The sequence below is a fragment of the Phascolarctos cinereus genome, unplaced genomic scaffold (genome assembly GCF_003287225.1).
Source record: "Phascolarctos cinereus isolate Bilbo 61053 unplaced genomic scaffold, phaCin_HiC Scaffold_2;HRSCAF=192, whole genome shotgun sequence".
Taxonomy (NCBI): domain Eukaryota; kingdom Metazoa; phylum Chordata; class Mammalia; order Diprotodontia; family Phascolarctidae; genus Phascolarctos; species Phascolarctos cinereus.
Window position 1 is genome coordinate 137164256 of NW_027555625.1, and position 17002 is coordinate 137181257.

The window sequence follows — 17002 nt, forward strand, 5'->3', positions numbered from 1 at the left end:
TCTGAAGGTATTAATTTCAAACCAGTGACCTGTGTCTTATCTCACTTATCTTGCTTTCCATGTGCTGAGGAGATGCTTTGAACTCTGGAATTGATAGGAATTGTATGCTTGGATCATCTCCCCAGGGATTGGAACAGGATGGGAAATGGCCCTGAATGATTAGTATTTCAGATGGCCCAGGGTATGACTAACAGAGATTTGATATCTAAGAGAAATAAGGAGGCAGCAAGGGAGCGCTTACCTATTCTTGCTGAATTCAAGCTGCCTGGCCCAAATGGACTGTTCTTGATCACTGAGGGAACTGGCCAATTTGATTACTGAGTCACTGTCAATTATATCTGAAAGATCATGGAAAATAGAAGTAAGAATACAAAAGAGCAAATGGTATGCTGATTTAAAAAAAAAAGAGGAGAAAATAGAATCTATAGGACAGTGAGCTTGACTTTGATTCCTGGAAAAATTCTAGCTTGGATCATTAAAGAGGCGATTAGAGAGCATCAACAAAGGGAAAAAAAAATGTAATTACAAGGAGCCAGCATGGCTTCATCATAGTCATGCCAGACTAACCTCATTTCCTTTTTTGAAAAGATTACTAAACTTAGTAGATAAAAAGAATGTTGTAGATATAGTTTATTTATATTTTAGGAAAGCTTTTGTTGATGACGTATCTTATATTCTTGTGGAGAAGGTAGAGAGAGAAGAGGTTAGACAATAATACAGTCAGGTAGGTTTATAATTGTTTAGATGGCCAGACTCAAAGAGTAATTGTTAATAGCTTAATGTCAGTGTGGCTGTAGTTCTCCAGTGGAATATCTTGGGATCTGTGCTATTTAATATTTTAATCAATGACTTAGGTAAAGATAGGTATAGATGATATACTCAACTTTTTAGATGTGAATTTGTGAGGGATAACTGACATACTGGATGCCACAGGTTAAGGACCCAAAAGGAGCTAGAGATGGTAGAACACTGGGCTGAGACAATCTTGATCTGCAATAAGAAAGGCATGACTTCTGGGAACACAGAGGTGATAGGCCCATTGTACTCTGCCTTCATCAGATCCCATCTTGAGTGCTGTGTTCCAACTGGGCACCCCAATTTAAGAAAGACATCGATAAATTAGAGAGTGTCCAGAGGAGGTCAATTTGTTTTTGTTGTTCAGTCGTTTTCAGTCACGTCCAACTCTTCATGACCCCGTTTGGGGTTTTCTTGGCAAAGATACTGGAGTGCTTTGCCATTTCCTTCTTCACCTGGCAAACAGTAAGTGTCTGAGGCCCAATTTGAACTCAGGTCTTCCTGACTCTAGGCCCTAAGGAGGTCAACAAGATGGTGAAGGGCCTTGAGACCATGGCATGTGAGTATTGATTGAAGGAACTGGGAATGTTTAGCTTGCAAAAGAGAAAAATCTAGGGGGACATGATAGCTGTCTTCAAGTATTTGTAAGACGTGGAAAAGAGTTCATACTTGGCTCTGTTAGACTCCAGAGGACAGAACCAGCAACAATGGATATGAATAGCAAAGAGGCCAGTTTGGACTCAATATAATGAAAACAACTTCCCAATAGTTGGAGCTATCCAAAAGTGGAATGGCCTGCCTTTAGAGAAGGTGGCTTCCCCCTCCATGAAGTGTTCTCCAAGAAGACGCTGGATGACCATTTGGCAGATATGTTATGATGGGGATTTCATTAGTGTTTGGGTAGGGCTTATTATTATTATTTTTATTGTTATTTGTCCTTCATTCTTGAAGAGGACCAAATGGCTGTTAAGGTGCCATCCGGCTCTCAGACTTTGATTCTGTGATTCTGATTCTGTATGTGTAGCCAAAATCATTAATCACTTCCTTGGAGGCTTTTCTAATTAATGCCTGCATTCATGTGTACAAGTTAAAAGCTTGTAGCTGAGAGCTGCTTGACTTATTTCTACATTTTGCTGGATGTAAGATCTTTTCATTAAAAATGTAGTTTAGAGGCATTTTCAGATACCAAATACAGCCTTTCCCTTCTATCGCCCTTTCTAAAGTGAAATGGTTTTATTAGGGTGAGGAAGATGTTCCAGAATAAAAGGTATCTGCAGTGCTGAAATTACTTATCTATTATGTTCTCATTATTCACCCTCATTTTCTGTTATCTTTATCATACTGGATATATTACTCTACTGCTTAATAAAGATTGACCAGATTATCCTGCAGAACCAACTTGTAGGAATTCTCCATCTGACAAGAGAATATGAGCCCCTGTATTGTTGAGTTTTTAAGGAATAGCATGAGGTAGTGGAGAGAGAGTTGGCCTTGGAGTCAGGAAGACCTGGTTTAATTTTGTGACCACTTTCAAATATTAACCTCTTAATACCTCCAGCATCTCTCTAAGTAGAAGTTGTAGTGTGAGTTGCAGATCTTTGTGGAGGAAGTTTCCACAGTGCAAGTTCCCTATACCTGAGAAATCACAGATTCAGACCAAGCAACAGAATCATGGAGCTGAAAGGGAAACTTTGGACCTTTGGACACTGTAACATTTATCATCCTATTTACAGTGACATTTCCCGTTACTCATCTTGATTGAAATCCATTTGAAATATTAGCTCTGCCTGGCTTGCTCTTCATATTTGCTTTTAAAAATGAACTTCTTTTATCTCATTTCCTACTGGTTATGAAATTTTAGCCCAAGAGACTGGTTCCTCTGTCTCGGCTGTGGACGCTGAATTCTCATTAGCACTCAGCTAATAGCTCTGTTGTTAGGAGGGCTCTGGGTCTACCAATTCTATATTGCACTGCCATTCAGAAATTTAAGAATGTAATTTTGGCAATCTCTGACACCAAAGGAGCAATCTAAGTTACTTCCTGCCCCATGAGAAGCATTTGGTCAATAATCCCATGAAGATCACAGTAGGAAAGTGCGTGTGTTTATGGATAATTTCAGGTGAAATTTGGAAGAAATTTTTCACCAGATAAGAGTGCTGTGATTGAAATGTGCCTCAGTGAATTGAGTAGCTATAGAATAAATTATATGCTTTTAGTGTACTTCCCAATATGTCTCATCAAGGTGGATGTTTATTCCTTATTAGCTCATACATATCAACTTTATCACAATGAATAATGGTAGGGAATTTCCCTAACTTGAAAAACAATGGCACTATTGCTATCAAAAACTTTACCTTCCCAGTTTTCTTTCTTAAAGACTTGACCTGATTTTTTTTAACCCTTTGTCCCTGTGAGTCTGTTTCTTTAATGCCCAGTGTTAACATTTAATCTATAGTAATGGTAAAGCTTACATTTATAATTGTTGTAGCTCATTGTGGACTTATTATACAACTGTAATCCATTCATCGTGAGAGAGATCAGTGGCATGTTATAGAATAAAGGGGGCAATGTTACCCACAGTGGAAGCAATTCTCTGAGCCCTCTTGGAGAGGAGCCCAGGGTAAGTATTGAATTGGAGGACACACTCAGACCAGGATAGTTGTGAGAGGTCGCTTTGGTGAGAATAGGCTAAATGCTGCCTGGAAAGTGGGTGTGTCTAGCTCTGAAGGAATGTTTTAACTCTCTGTGCCAGAGGGATGTGATTACCTTGAAGGTGTCTGATGAAGAACAAGAAATCCTTCTAGGTATTCTTGGTATTTCTTAGGGGGAAAGTGAATGAATTGATGTTTAAGGGAACTTGGTTTTCAGAGTTTGGAAAAGATGCATGGCATGGCTCGTCCTGGGATGGTTTGGCCTACAATTGTGGACAAGAGCCGTTCATTCTATGTGCAAAACAGATCTTGGCCCTGTTGGAAGCTTGAATACTGGCACTTAATAAATACTAGATGATTGACTGGTTGAGCTGCTCATTAGAATGTGCAAGTAATTTGTCTATGAGCTCTGAAGATATATCCTCAACTAGGTGGCACAGTGGATAGAGTATAGGACTTAGAGTCAGGAAGACCTGAATTTGAGTCCTGCCTAACATACTTACTATTGGTGACCCTGAACAAGCCTTATCACCCCAGCCTCAGTTTCTTCATCTGTAAAATGAGGATAATAATAGAACCTACCTCTCTGGGTTGTTGTGAGGATCCAGTGTGTTAACATATATGGAGTACTTTGCTATTTTATATGTCTATAGCTGTATGTATGTAGGTGTATGTGTATATGTGTATATATGTAATCTTAAAGTGTTATATAAATGCTAGTTATTATTATTATATGAAAATTACATTGTTATATACAATATTATATACATGCCTGTATATACATGTATACATACATATATGTCATATACACAATATTATATGAAAATTAGATATATAAAATAGTTCTTGGGTGGATGGACCCTGTTTCTAGGGTCTGATGAGAACACAATCACTAAACTATACTATATTCTATATTCAGGCCCTGAGAGCTAAGGATTTCCTAGACTTAGAAGGGCCAGTCCTTTGCTCACAGGAAATTGTATTTTACTTTCCAGATTATCCACTAAAGTCTTCCCATGGTAACATTTGTTATTTTGTTGTCTTGTCTTGAGCAAGCTTTTTTTTTTCTTTTTAAAGGAGACAGAATAGAAAAGTAATCTATTCATTCATCAGTTGTTGTTTTCTCTCCTTTGGTTTCTGTGGTACTGTATTACTCTTACATGTCTAATAATTCTTTCTCTGTCTCCTTTTTCTTCTTCTTCTTGCCCCTTCAGTGTCTATAGCCCCAAGACTCTGCCCTTAACCTTCTTTTCATCTCTTTTTATGTGTTCTCCTTTGGGTGAGCTTATTCACTGTCATGACTTTACTGATTGTATCTCTGTGGATGAGTCCCAGATGTTCATCTCTAGCCATGCTTCCTCTCTTGAGCAATAGTCCTACATTTCTAATTGTGCCAGGGCCATCTCCAGTCATCCTGATCTATATCTGGCCACTGGACCCAGATGGCTCCAAGGAGAATCCAATTCACTTGCAAGTCATGGCATCACCTCCCTGATGTCATTTTTGCTAACTTTCTCTTCCCCTTCCCCCTTTGCCTCCTGATTTCCCCCTTTCTGCTAGTGGGACCACTGCTTTTTCCCCAGGTTCTAAGAGGTGAAATCTTGGAGTCATCTTTCAGTTCTTTCTCTCTCCTTTAAAGTCATCCGGAAGCAGTGGAGCAGTTACCAGAAACCTTAGGGCTTCCCGAGATACTGAGTGGCAGATGGCTTCTTATCATCTGTCAATTGAAGTATTTTATTTAGGATGCTTCTTCCATTGTCATAACTAAGGGCTAGTAATAGGTCAGAAGAGGAACAGAGCACAGATGCTAATCTAATTCTTTGCCTGAGTAACAGGGGAAAGATTAGAGAAAATGTAAATTACTCTGGGTTCAGAGAAAATTAGAAAGTCAGAACTGTGAAAATTAGTCAGCTTCTGTTTCCTTCTCTCCGGAATGAAGTGGTTGGCCTGATTTGTGTCTTCCTTTTAGCTGTGACATTCTATGATTCTATGAATTGTTTTGGGTCATGAGGGTTGGGATAATTCAGTTAATACTTCATACATGTCAAATTTATTTACCTTTTTCAATAAACAAATCCTTGTTGAAAAATTTGCTGTTTTTATTCATTCAAGAAGGATATATCAGGAGCCCACTGTGTGGAAGAACACAGGATTACAGAATTTAGATCTGACAGGGACTGTGAAGATTATCTAGCCCATGATTTTTGTTATGCCATTCGATCTGTGATGTCATCAGTGCGGATCTTCCTGCCAACTGCGTAGATCCCACCCTTTCCACGCCTTGTCCTGTATGACTCTCTTCTCCACATCTTATGAACACTAAATATGAGGGAGATGAATCATTAAAACAAATCGTCAGTGGCATATTTTGTGTTTGACCCAGGGATCAGCAGTGGATATCTACCTAGTTGTCTGGAATTTTGCTTCCTCCTCGATGTTGGCTTGCTTTCTTTCCACCATTACTGACCATTCCAGCCTTAGGAGGTCTTGGTGGCTATAGACATTCTATCATCATACTTATTTGAGTTGGAAAGGAGAGAAGACTTTATGCTACATAGAAGACTGAGAGCAGTAACCTTCACAGTCTTGAGAGTGTGGTGGTGACAGCTGATTCCTCATTGCTGCCATTCCCCTCTTGGGACCTTGGGAAAATGGGATAGAATAGCAAAGAGATGAAGTTGAATCAGTCTCAGATGCTTACAAGGGAATGATCCTTGGTGTGATCCCTACCAACCACCATCCACCTGTCTGTCTAGTGACATTAAAATTCTGCAAGACAGCCATTAAGCTACCAGGGCAAATGTCCATGTAAGCATCTTTGGGGTTATATGCCTTAATTTAGAGAAGAGATAACCATGTTATGGTAAAATCAGAGGTGGCATTTCCTGCTAGGGAATAAACACCATATTTTGTTGTATTTTATGGCCTAGAAAGGTGAGATATAAAAACACCTTTTGCATTGCTGGTTTCCCTTACCCCCAGCCTTTTTTTTTTAATTGGATTTTTGGAAGAAAAATAATTATACCTTTGAACAGCTTTGGATAATAAAGTTGCCTGAGAGCTAGAAGAAGATAAAATTTGTTAAAAATGTGACCTGGTATCAAAAGAAAATTTTCAGCCTGCCACACCAGGAAGAGAAATTTCCATTGTTGTTAACCGTCTTCCTTTTCAAAGCTAGTGTATATGAAAAGCTGCCTCCTCTTCCCTCCTGAGCTGCAGCAAACCACACACTATTCATCACATCTTTTGAAGGTAGTATAAGCGTAGGAAGATCAGGGAGGGAAAAGAATGGGGGGTTGGGAACATTTTTTAGATTCTGAAAATTATTCCTCATGTATGTACCCAGGTTAAAAACTACACAACTGTTTCTCCTAGTTCTGGGAATTTAGAGCAGTGGATATGATAGAATCTCTAGAAAGCAATCCCTCCATTTTTTTCCTTCAATCTTCTTAACTAATGCTAGGAGTTATGCTGTTGTGTGAGGGCCCTCCCTATATAAAGTTTTGTGTATAGAGAATCCAGAAGCTGTATTGCTGCCCTCTCCAGTTAGAAATCATATGTATATAAAATAGATAGCAAGATGTGGTATAAGGAGCATGAGTCAGGAAGAGGGTGGATTTGAATCCCGGGGAAGAAGGATGCAGGGAGGAGCTTGGCATTAGCAGGTTATGTGACCCTGAACAAGTCATATAACCTCTTTGAGCCTTAGCTTTCTCATCTACAAAATAGGGATTATAAATCATACTCTACCTACTTCCCAGAGTTGTGAATGAAGCATTTTGTAACCTTTATAGCTCTCTGTAAATGTGAATTGCTGTTGCTACTTTATTTCATAAGTCAGCATTGGTATGGTATACATACCAATTTATAATTATAATCTGTACATATTTTATTCCATTTTGTAACTTACATAGTGCCTTATATGCATGAGTGATACTCAATATGTGATTGAGTGATTGTATCCTGACTTCCTTGTAGTCTTCTCCATACGATGCATGCTTTTTAAATTCAGTTAGCATTACTAAAGCTGTACAATTATTCTTCTTAATTTAATGTTATTATTATTATTGGTGAGGGGAGAATGGAGAGAGTAGGGAAAGAAAGGACTCCGTTAGGCTAATGTTTCTCAAACTTTTTGATCTCAGGATTGCTTCATATTCTTTTTAGGTAATTGGAGTTAAGTGACTTTCCCAGGGTTACACAGCTAGTGTCTGAGGCTTGATTTGAACTCTGACTTCAGGGCTGGTGCTCTATCCACTGTGCTACCTAGCAGCCCCTCACATTCTTACAAAATTATTGAAGACTTTGCCAGAGTACTTTTGTTTAGGTGGATTTTTGTTGTTCAGTCGTTTTTCAGTTGTGTCCAACTCTTTGTGACCCCATTTGGGGTTTTCTTTGCAAAAATGCTGAAATGGTTTGCCATTTTGCAGATGAAGAAACTGAGACACATAGTAAATGTCTGAGGCTAAATTTGAACTTATGAAAATGAGTCTTCCTGATCCTAAGCCCTGTGCTTTATCCTCTGCACCCAATTTTGTTATAACAGTTGGCAAGTCTATTGAAACTTCTTGAATGAAGTGGGAATCTAGCATATATAAAGCAGTGACAAAAGGTATTAGCTTTGTTTGTCACCAGGCTATGTGTTTATTTTCACACAAGTGTTCTATAGCAGTATTTTGCACTAGGAACTCCAGTTTCTGTTCTTAAAATTTTGAAAAATCTTAGGAATTGATAAAAATGATAATAATTATGAAAGTAATAACTATTGTGTCTTATGTAACATTTATATAAATAAAAATATTTCTATTTTTTACTTATAAACATTTCTATAACACTTTAAAGTTTGCTAAGTGTATCATATATGTTATCTCATTTGATCCTCACAACAACCTGGTAAGGTGTGTGCTAATATTATCCCCATTTTAGCAAATGAGGAGAGTGAGGCAGACAGAGGCTAAGTGACCTAGGGTCACACAGCTCATAAATGTCTGAGGCTGTATTTGAGCTCAGGTCTCCTTACTCTGTGTCTAACGCTTTGTCACCTCGCTGGCTCAGAAGCAGAGTTAGATAAGGGGGCTGGGAGGTAGTGATTAGTAGACTTTGTTTTACCCAACAGCCTCTTCTCCAGGAGTACACAAACTCATTTCCTTAATTGTTTTATGATTTTTTTTTCTTCCTGGGTGATGTCCCTGAGAGATTTGGTCTTTGCTTCACTTCTTATTCCTTACCTCAATAATTCCTAACCACTACATGTTCACATGCTCTGTGAGTATAGCAGCCAGAGCAACAGAAGCTGTCAAACTGTCCTGTCCTGTAGCTACCAGGGAGGCAGAGACTTTGGGCAGATGGAAGAGAAAAAGGCCTCATTACAAACTGCAGCGACTTCTGCCATAACTGAAGCTTCCAGCCAGAAGACAAACTTGAGATAGCTGAAATGTAGAAGAAGACTGTTAGTCATTTAATAATCTTTTCAGATATTTCCCCAAAATAATACTGTCTTGAAAAAGGAGGCTAATTATTTATTCACCATTTCTAAAATGCTGTTATATCCTTGAGTTGCTTTTCCAGATGAAGATGAAGTGATCCATACATGCTTTATTTACTCATTTATTTATTCATTTATTCACTTCTTTCTTTGTTTTTCTTTTTTCTCCCTCCCTCCCTTTCTTTTTCTTTTTTCTCTCCTCCTCCTCCTCCACCTTCTCTTCTTTCTCTCTCCCTTTCTCTCTCCCTCTCCCTCTCCTTTCCATAATTCTTCTAGTACCTGATAACATGTTTGTGATATTAAGGTTAGATGTTTAGCCTATAGCAGTGGAATAGGCCAACACTAGTTGGCCCTTGGCCTTGTGTCTTAACTACCTCTAACCAACCAGAGTCCACCCAGGTGGGTGGGGAGAGGTATCCTCGGTCACTATCCAATCATTTTCACATTTCTGAAGGAACAGAGAGGTGACACATGCTAATAACTAGTTGCTTTGTCAGCCAGAGCTAACTCTCAACTCTATTGTACATTTTGAAAAGGTTTGTAAAGTAAATGTTAGTCCCCTTCCTTATCAGTAGTCAAGTGCCCTTAAAATTTAATCCTAAGAAACAGGCAATAGTCTATTTCAGAGCTACCAGGGAATCTTGTACAGTCTGGACTCTAGAAATGTGTACAAATGGACCCTTTGGTGCCCCCAAATTTTATTGACATTTTGGATTTATTCATCCTCTCATAGAGTTTTGGAAAGGTTGTCTTTACATCCAGTTGGAGAGTTCTGACAGAGGCAATATTTGTTTACTTTAAATAGATTCCACCTTTTCTTTGGGGCTCTGCTCACACTGGATGTTGTATAAAGGTTGTTGATTGAGTTGAACTAGGCTCTTCTGTGAAGTATATGATGGTATATGACAATTTAGTTAAACCTACGACTATTCTGTGGGCTAAGTATTTGATACATTTTGATATAAAATCATAGATTTAGATGGGAGCGACTATAAATGTCATTAATCTCCTTAGACATTATGGAGCATCCTGAGGAACAGGCTCCTTTATCTATCAGGAGTAAGGTTTGAATAGGATTTGAATCACTAGATTGCCCCATTATCCCAAGCAGTAAACCCTATCTTTAAAATGGGCCTAATAATGTTGGAACTATCTACCTCATAGGATTATTATGAATGAAGTAGCTCATAAGCTATGAAACAATTTATAAATATTAGTTATCATTGTTGTTGAGTGATTATAACTAAAAACTGTTTTGGGGTTGAACTCATCTCAGGGTAAGTAGAGGATGCCACTGGCAAGGTTATGGAGTGAGAAAGGAAGGGTATTAAAATAAGCAAATCATGAATTTGTAGTGTGTCAACTGTGTGTATGTTGGGCAGGAGGGCTGATGAATAAGTTGTAGAATGTGATTTTTTTTTTCTTTCAAAATAAGTCATGAGACTTTTCTGTTCTCTCTGTAGGCGATCATGGAGGAAGCACTTTACTCCCACCCAATGTCACCAATGAATTTACAGAATATGGGACCATGGAAGAAAGGGGAGAAGTCCTCAGAGCTTCACTTGAATTTGATGCCGAGAGTCAACAGTGCTACGCACAGGGGCGGGAGGGGGGCCAGCTCTTGGTTGGCCCCCAGTTTGGTCTTGACAGCCCGACTGCAGGGGGACTGAATCATGAGGGGGGAGCATCCTCACGTAGACACCTTCAGGAACCAAGCTTGCCACAGCCCGTTGGCTCCCTGGCCCCAGCGCTGAACACTGCAGAATCTAGCGTGGCTTCAGGGGGACTGCAGGCACCAAAGGTACTAGAAGGAGATGTGATTTCTGTTTCGTCGGCCCGGGGAATGGAAAAAGAGTCGACTGCCACCCGCCGGGAAGCACGAGGAGCCAAGAGACCAGCTACCGCTGGCCAAGAAAAACCACCAGAAATACCTCTTCCAGCTGAACTAATAACTGAGGAAAATTTTTATTTGAGTATTGAGAAGGATTTGACTGCCTTATTAACTGGGGAAACCCAGCCAGCCTTTTCCCAAATCACGAAGAATGGGAAAAAAGAGACTGCCAGAGGGCAGGAGATGATCTGCCAGAAGACCTCTGTGGAGCAATCAGCAGTGGCCCGTAATGTAGAGGGCACCATTAGCTTTACAGGGGAAAAATGGTCTGATGTGGGAAGGAAGCATCCGGGATGTGATCGAGGTACGGTCTACAGGTCGCCTGTAGAGCAGGGGAGCTCCACAGGCCGCTCTGGCAGGATCAAACACGTAGGATTTCATGGGGTGGAGATTCTTTGGACGGGGGGAGAGGAGGAAGAAATGAGACGTTCCTCAGCAGAGGTGGAGGCGTCTGTGGAAAGGACAGCCTTTTCCAAAAGCAAGGAGTTTTCCAAAGTGTCAAGCCATCCTGTTCTGTCTGTGGCTTTCTCTCCTTCAGTCAGGTTGACGGAGGGTGTTTGGGATGAACCTTGGAAAGATTCTTCAGAAAGGCTTGGAACTAGATCAGGGACATTTTCTCCAGGATTGCTTATAGAAGGTGGAGAGGATGAAGTATTTTTGAAGGAAAATGAACAACATCCTGAGAAGAAGTCTGTGCCAGAGGGGGAAGTGGAAAGGTGAGGTCACATCTTAATCTTGTCCTAGAACATGTGAATAAGGGTGTTCATCATGGAACAGGCAGTTCTGTGTTTGTTTTGTCTTAGGGTTACTAAGTCAGTTTACTACTACTACTATGGAACCCTGGTATACTTGTGGGATAGATTTCATTCTAATGCACACTCCCTTTAGGGTTCTCTGCCTATAAGAGTTTAATTTCCAAATATTGAAAAGAAACTCCTTATAAGATCTTTCCTTCTACTTCCCTTTCCTCTTCTTTCCTTTCCCTATTGTCTATTCCTTCCTTCCTTCTTTCCTTCCTCTCCCTTTTTCTTTCTCTCCTTCCTTTGTCTTTCTTCCTTTCTCCTTTTCTCTCTCCTTCCCTTTTTCCTTCCTTCCTCTCCCTTTTTTATCTCTCCTTCCTTTCTCTCTTTCTTCTCTCTTCTTTGTCTTTTTCTTCTCTTTCTTGCTTTGCTCTCTTTTCTTTTATTTCAATTTTTCTCTTTCCTTCCTTCCTCCTTCCCTCTTTTCCTTTCTCTCACCCCTTTCCTCCATTTCTCCCTCCTTCCCTTCATCCTTCCATTTCTCCATCCTACTCTAAGTGCAGCAGCCAGTCTCAGTGATGATTGATACAGAAATTTTAACCTGTTTCTTTTTCTTATAGAGGTTCACCTCTCCTTAGTCTGCCTTGATGGTCCTCTGCTCTCAGGGACTTACAATATTATTGCCATGCTTAAAGAAGATACCCTATTGGCTTTAGCCCTACAGCAGCTCAGAACTTCTAAATTCAAGCGATTAAGCAAATTTGGCCTCCTCTAGTGGCATGCTTGTGCAGCCATGCTTGACTGATCTCATCTATAATAAAAGTCCCTTGTCAGAGACCACCAGGACAGGGCTGTAGTGAGGGTCCATTTGATTGAAGTAAGATCCCCTGTGTAAGTATGGAATGATGAGAGAACTTTTTCTAACATTTTATTTTTGCCGTTGACATGTTTGCTCTGCTGCACATTAGTAGTATAAAGTAATACAGTAATGTTCATTACCTTAATAGTGCAAGTGATTTTGGCACTGTTGACTTGGTAAAAACATCTCACTTTTTGCAAAAAATCATTAGTAGCTAAAAGTTGTTTTTTCACATTACATTAGTGATCACGTCAAAAAAAATATGAAGTCAGTATCCTGAGTGACGTCTTAGAATATTGAATAACTGGCTAACGAAGGTGCTTGCTAGCTGTGTTGTTCTTGCTCTCTTGAGGAGGGAGCTTAGTTCACTGTCTTCTCTTCTCCCCTGCTCCTGTCCTTATTCTAAGGGATTCTAACATAACTGTTAATACTTCTTCAATGCTCTTACCCCCCAATTACTCCATCTACTCAAGTCCATGCCTACTCTTCCAGTCCGCCTTATCCACACAAAAGATGGGCATGCCCTAGCACTCTCCCCTGTCCTTCTGCCACTCATGCCTCATCAAACCCCAACTCTGGATTCCTCTTGCCATTTGCCTTTACTCTTGCTCACATGCTGCTAAATCGAGCTGGAGGAAGTCATGCAACTGATCCATCTGGGTCCACTACAGATTTGGTTTTTTGATCTAAACTTGGCCCCTCACTGCAGTAAACTCCTAAAAAAAAACCCGATTGTGTTCTTTGCTTCTACTTCCTTTCCTTCACATCTCAGCTCTTAGCAGTCTGGCTTCTGATCTTAGGACTTGGCTAAAACTGCTCTCTCCAAGCAACAGTCTTTTAATTGCCAAAGCTAATGGCTTTTTCTTAATTCTAATGCTTGTTGATCTTCCTGTAGCATCTGACATCATTGACCTCCTTTTCTTTCTGGATATTCTCTTTTCTTTTGTGGCTGTGACATTGCGCTTTCTTGGTTTTCTTCCTTCTTTACTGGCTACTCCATCTAAGTCTCATTTGCTAATTTATCCTATATACCTGTAATTTGTATCCTTATTATTTATCCTTATTAACTGTGAGTGTTCCCCAGAGTTCAATCCTCAGTCCTCTTCTCCCTCTCATTCTCCTCCTTGCCCTTGTCCTTCTCTCCCTCTTTCCCTCTTTTCTTCTCCTCTTTCTCCTTCCTCTCTCCTTCCCCCTCCCCCTTTCCCTTTTCCTTCCCCTCTCCCTGTTATTGTGTCCTTTATATCCCTGCTGCTTAAGATGATAGGGCACATTACACGTGTAGTTATTGTTTAGTCCTTTCAGTCGTGTCTGACTCCTTGTGACCCCATTTGGGATTTCCTCGGCCAAGATGCTGGAGTGGTTTGCTGTGTCCTTCTCCAGCTCATTTTACAGTTGAGGAAACTGAGGCAAACAAGGTTAAATGACTTGCCTGGGGTCACATAGCTAGTAAGTGTCTGAGTCTAGATTTGAACTCACATCTTCCTGACTACAGGCCTGGTACTGTCCATTGTGCCGCCTAGCTGTACATAGTAGGTGCTTAATAAATGCTTACTGATGGAGTGTTAAATTCCGAGTAGGCAGACTAGAAAGTCAGAAGCCAAACATAGTTTGGGCTCTTCATATTATTGGCAAAGGAAATAATTCCCACAAATGATGCCTTGGTTTTTTGATGTAGAATCATAGAATCTCACATTTGGAAGGGATCTCAGAGATAACCTTGTCTAATCCCTCACTCCCAGTCCCCAAACAAGAATTCTTTCTACCTCATTACTGGAAAATGGTAGTCAGCTTTCACTTTAATACCTTCAGCGATACAGATGCATGGGCTAGAATGGGTGATAGTACATTTAAGAAGATTCTGAGCTGATGAAATGACTGGAAGCTGAGAACTGCCATTATTGTACTGATATCAATTTCAAGGGTGTGTTCTCAAGGAGTGCTTTCAGATTCTCTTCTTGGCCATGTGCTAGTCAACATTAATTAACAGTGCCTTGGATAAAGGTGTAGATGTCATACTTATCAAAATCTAAGATCAATGGAACAGCTGACATCAATTAATAAGGATTTATTAAGCACCTACTGTGTGCTAAGCACTGTGCTAGGCACTGGGGTTACAAAGATGTAAGGGAAACAGTTCCTGTCTTTGAAGTGCTGTAACCCAGCCAGTTAGCTCATTGATGACAGAGTCAGGGTCCATCTCTTTAGATTAGATCCTCATCAACTCTTGCTTAGATCATTTTAGCCACTTCCTTGTTGACCTCCTTGCTTCAGATCTCTCCAGACTCAAGTCTGTTCCACATAGCTGCAAAAAGTGATCTTCCTCAAGCAGAGATCTAACCATGGCATGCCTCTACCTGATAAGCTACTTGGTCCCCTTTGCCTCTAGGATTAAAAAAAAAATAAACTCCTGCATTTAGTTTTAAAATCTATCACAGCTGGGCCCCAGCCTATTCTCCAGTCCCTCCGTTCCTGACTCTCCCCCTGTCCCTGACTCTCCCCCTGTCCTCTGTGATCCATGCAAACTGGCCTTTTTGCTATTCCTCATACACTGCACACGTGTCTCTGCATCTTTGTACTGCTGTCCCCTGTTCCTAGAATGGATTCCCTCTTCACTTCCATTTCATATCACCTCTTTCCTCCTTCAAGACATTGCTCACATACTACTTTCTACGTAAATCTCGTCCAGCTTGATGGTCAACATGCTTGGCCTGGAGTCAGGAAGACCTGAGTTCAAATCAGGCCCCTAATACTCACTAGCTGTATGACTCTGGACAGGTCACTTAACTGCTGTCTGCCTTGGTTTCTTCAACTGTAAAATGGGGATGATAATAGCACCTACCTCACAGGGTTGTTGTGAAGAGCAATGGGGATGATATTTGTAAAATGAGTAATAGGGCCTGGCTCATAGTAGGTGCTTAATAAATGCATATTCTCTAATCACCAATCCTGGTTTCCAGGTGTCTCACAAAAAGGCATCTGCAAGCTCTGCTCCAGGTAGCTTCATACACCTGTTGAACAGTGGTCTCTAAACTATTTTAATCACATATCCCACTAATAAAATAATTTGACCACACAAAAAGATAAATGCATATTCTCTCTTCCTTTCCCTGTCTCCCCATGCCCCCAACTGCTAGTGCCTTCTTTCCTTAAATCTCCTGTATTTAACTACCTTGTATTTATTTGGATTTATTCTCTTTATATTTATTCTGTATTTACATGTATTTTTTGTGTATATATTTACATACCCTTTATCTTTCCTATTAGAATGTAAACTCCTTGAGAATTCGTTTTTATTCTTTGCACTTGTATTCTCAGTGCCTTACGCAGTGCCTGGAATATGGCAAACACTAAATAATAGTTGAATGATGAGACAAAATGGGATAATAAATACAATTGAATTGGGATAACTGTAAAATTCTACACTTGAGTTAGAAAAAAAAAAACCCAAACCAAAAAAAATGCCACCACCAAGCTAACCACACAAAGACAAAGATGGAGGACGACAGGTTGTGTGAAAAATGCCCTCGTTATTTTAGGGTGCGGCAAGTGTATCGTGAGTCACCAAAAGAGGGGTGTGGCAGCCCCCAAAGTGAGCGTGATCTTATGCTAGATTCTTGAGAGACACGGCGTCTAGCAGAAGAGAGGCTGGCATTTCAGCTGTACTTTGACCTGGTCAGACTATATCTGGAGTGCTATACTCAGTTCTGGGTGCCACATTGTAGGAAGGACATTTATAGACTGTAACAGGTGCAGAGGAGGTCAGCCAAGATGGTGAGCGGACAGAGACTCTACCATATGTGGCTCAGTTGAAGGAACTGGGGACCGTTAGCCTGAAGAACAGAATTAGACTGAGGGTCTTCTTGGAAGTGGGGATGATAGCTGACTTCATGGATTTGAACAGCTGTTTCATGGAAAAGGGGTTAGTCTTGTTCTTTTTGGCCAAAGAGGGAAGAACAGGGAGCAGTGGGTAAAACCTGCGGTGGTACATTTCGGCTGGATAAATAATTAGTGTTGTTCCAAAGTGGGATGGGCTGTTTTGTGTTCTCCCCAGTCACTGGAGGTCTCTACGCAGAGGATGTCCTCTTCTCAGGGATGCTGTAGAACAAGTTTCTGTAAAGGTATCACTTGCACTAAGTCACATCTGATTTTCTGAGGCCTGACATTTTACATGCAGACTTTGTTATTCTTAGGAAGCTTTTTTCTTGTGTTGAGAATGTGGCTGCACGCGATGTGGTTCACCCCTCAAAAGTAAGCTACTAAATTAGATTTAACTTTTCCAAAGGCCAATGGATAGGAATAATCACAGCACTTATATAGTACTTTACAGTTTTGGAAGCCTGTCTTTACAGTGCTCTGAAGAAGGTAGGGTAGTATCATTTCCCCCACTTTACAGGTGAGGAAACTGAGGCTTAGGCAGAGGTTAAGTAACTTGCCCAACGTTATTCTAGTGCTTGGCAATCAGAGAGATAGGAATTTAATCCAGGCCTTGGGATTCCAAGTCTTACACTAGTTCTACTTCCAACGCTCCCTTCTCCTCCCCATCCCACTATACTATATTGTTTCTCAAACCTTTATGAAATT

The 17002-nt window shown here is 40.4% G+C and overlaps 1 protein-coding gene across 3 annotated transcripts in view; it reads left to right on the forward strand.

The window, feature by feature from the left end:
• The window catches only part of PSD3 (pleckstrin and Sec7 domain containing 3), a 607844-nt gene that overhangs the window by 189986 nt on the left and 400856 nt on the right, over positions 1-17002 (forward strand). For all 3 annotated transcript variants that reach the window (XM_020969583.2, XM_078149617.1, XM_020969586.2), the window contains exon 3: positions 10395-11538. In XM_020969583.2, coding sequence (XP_020825242.1) covers positions 10395-11538 — 1144 coding nt within the window. The remainder of the gene's footprint in view (positions 1-10394; positions 11539-17002) is intronic.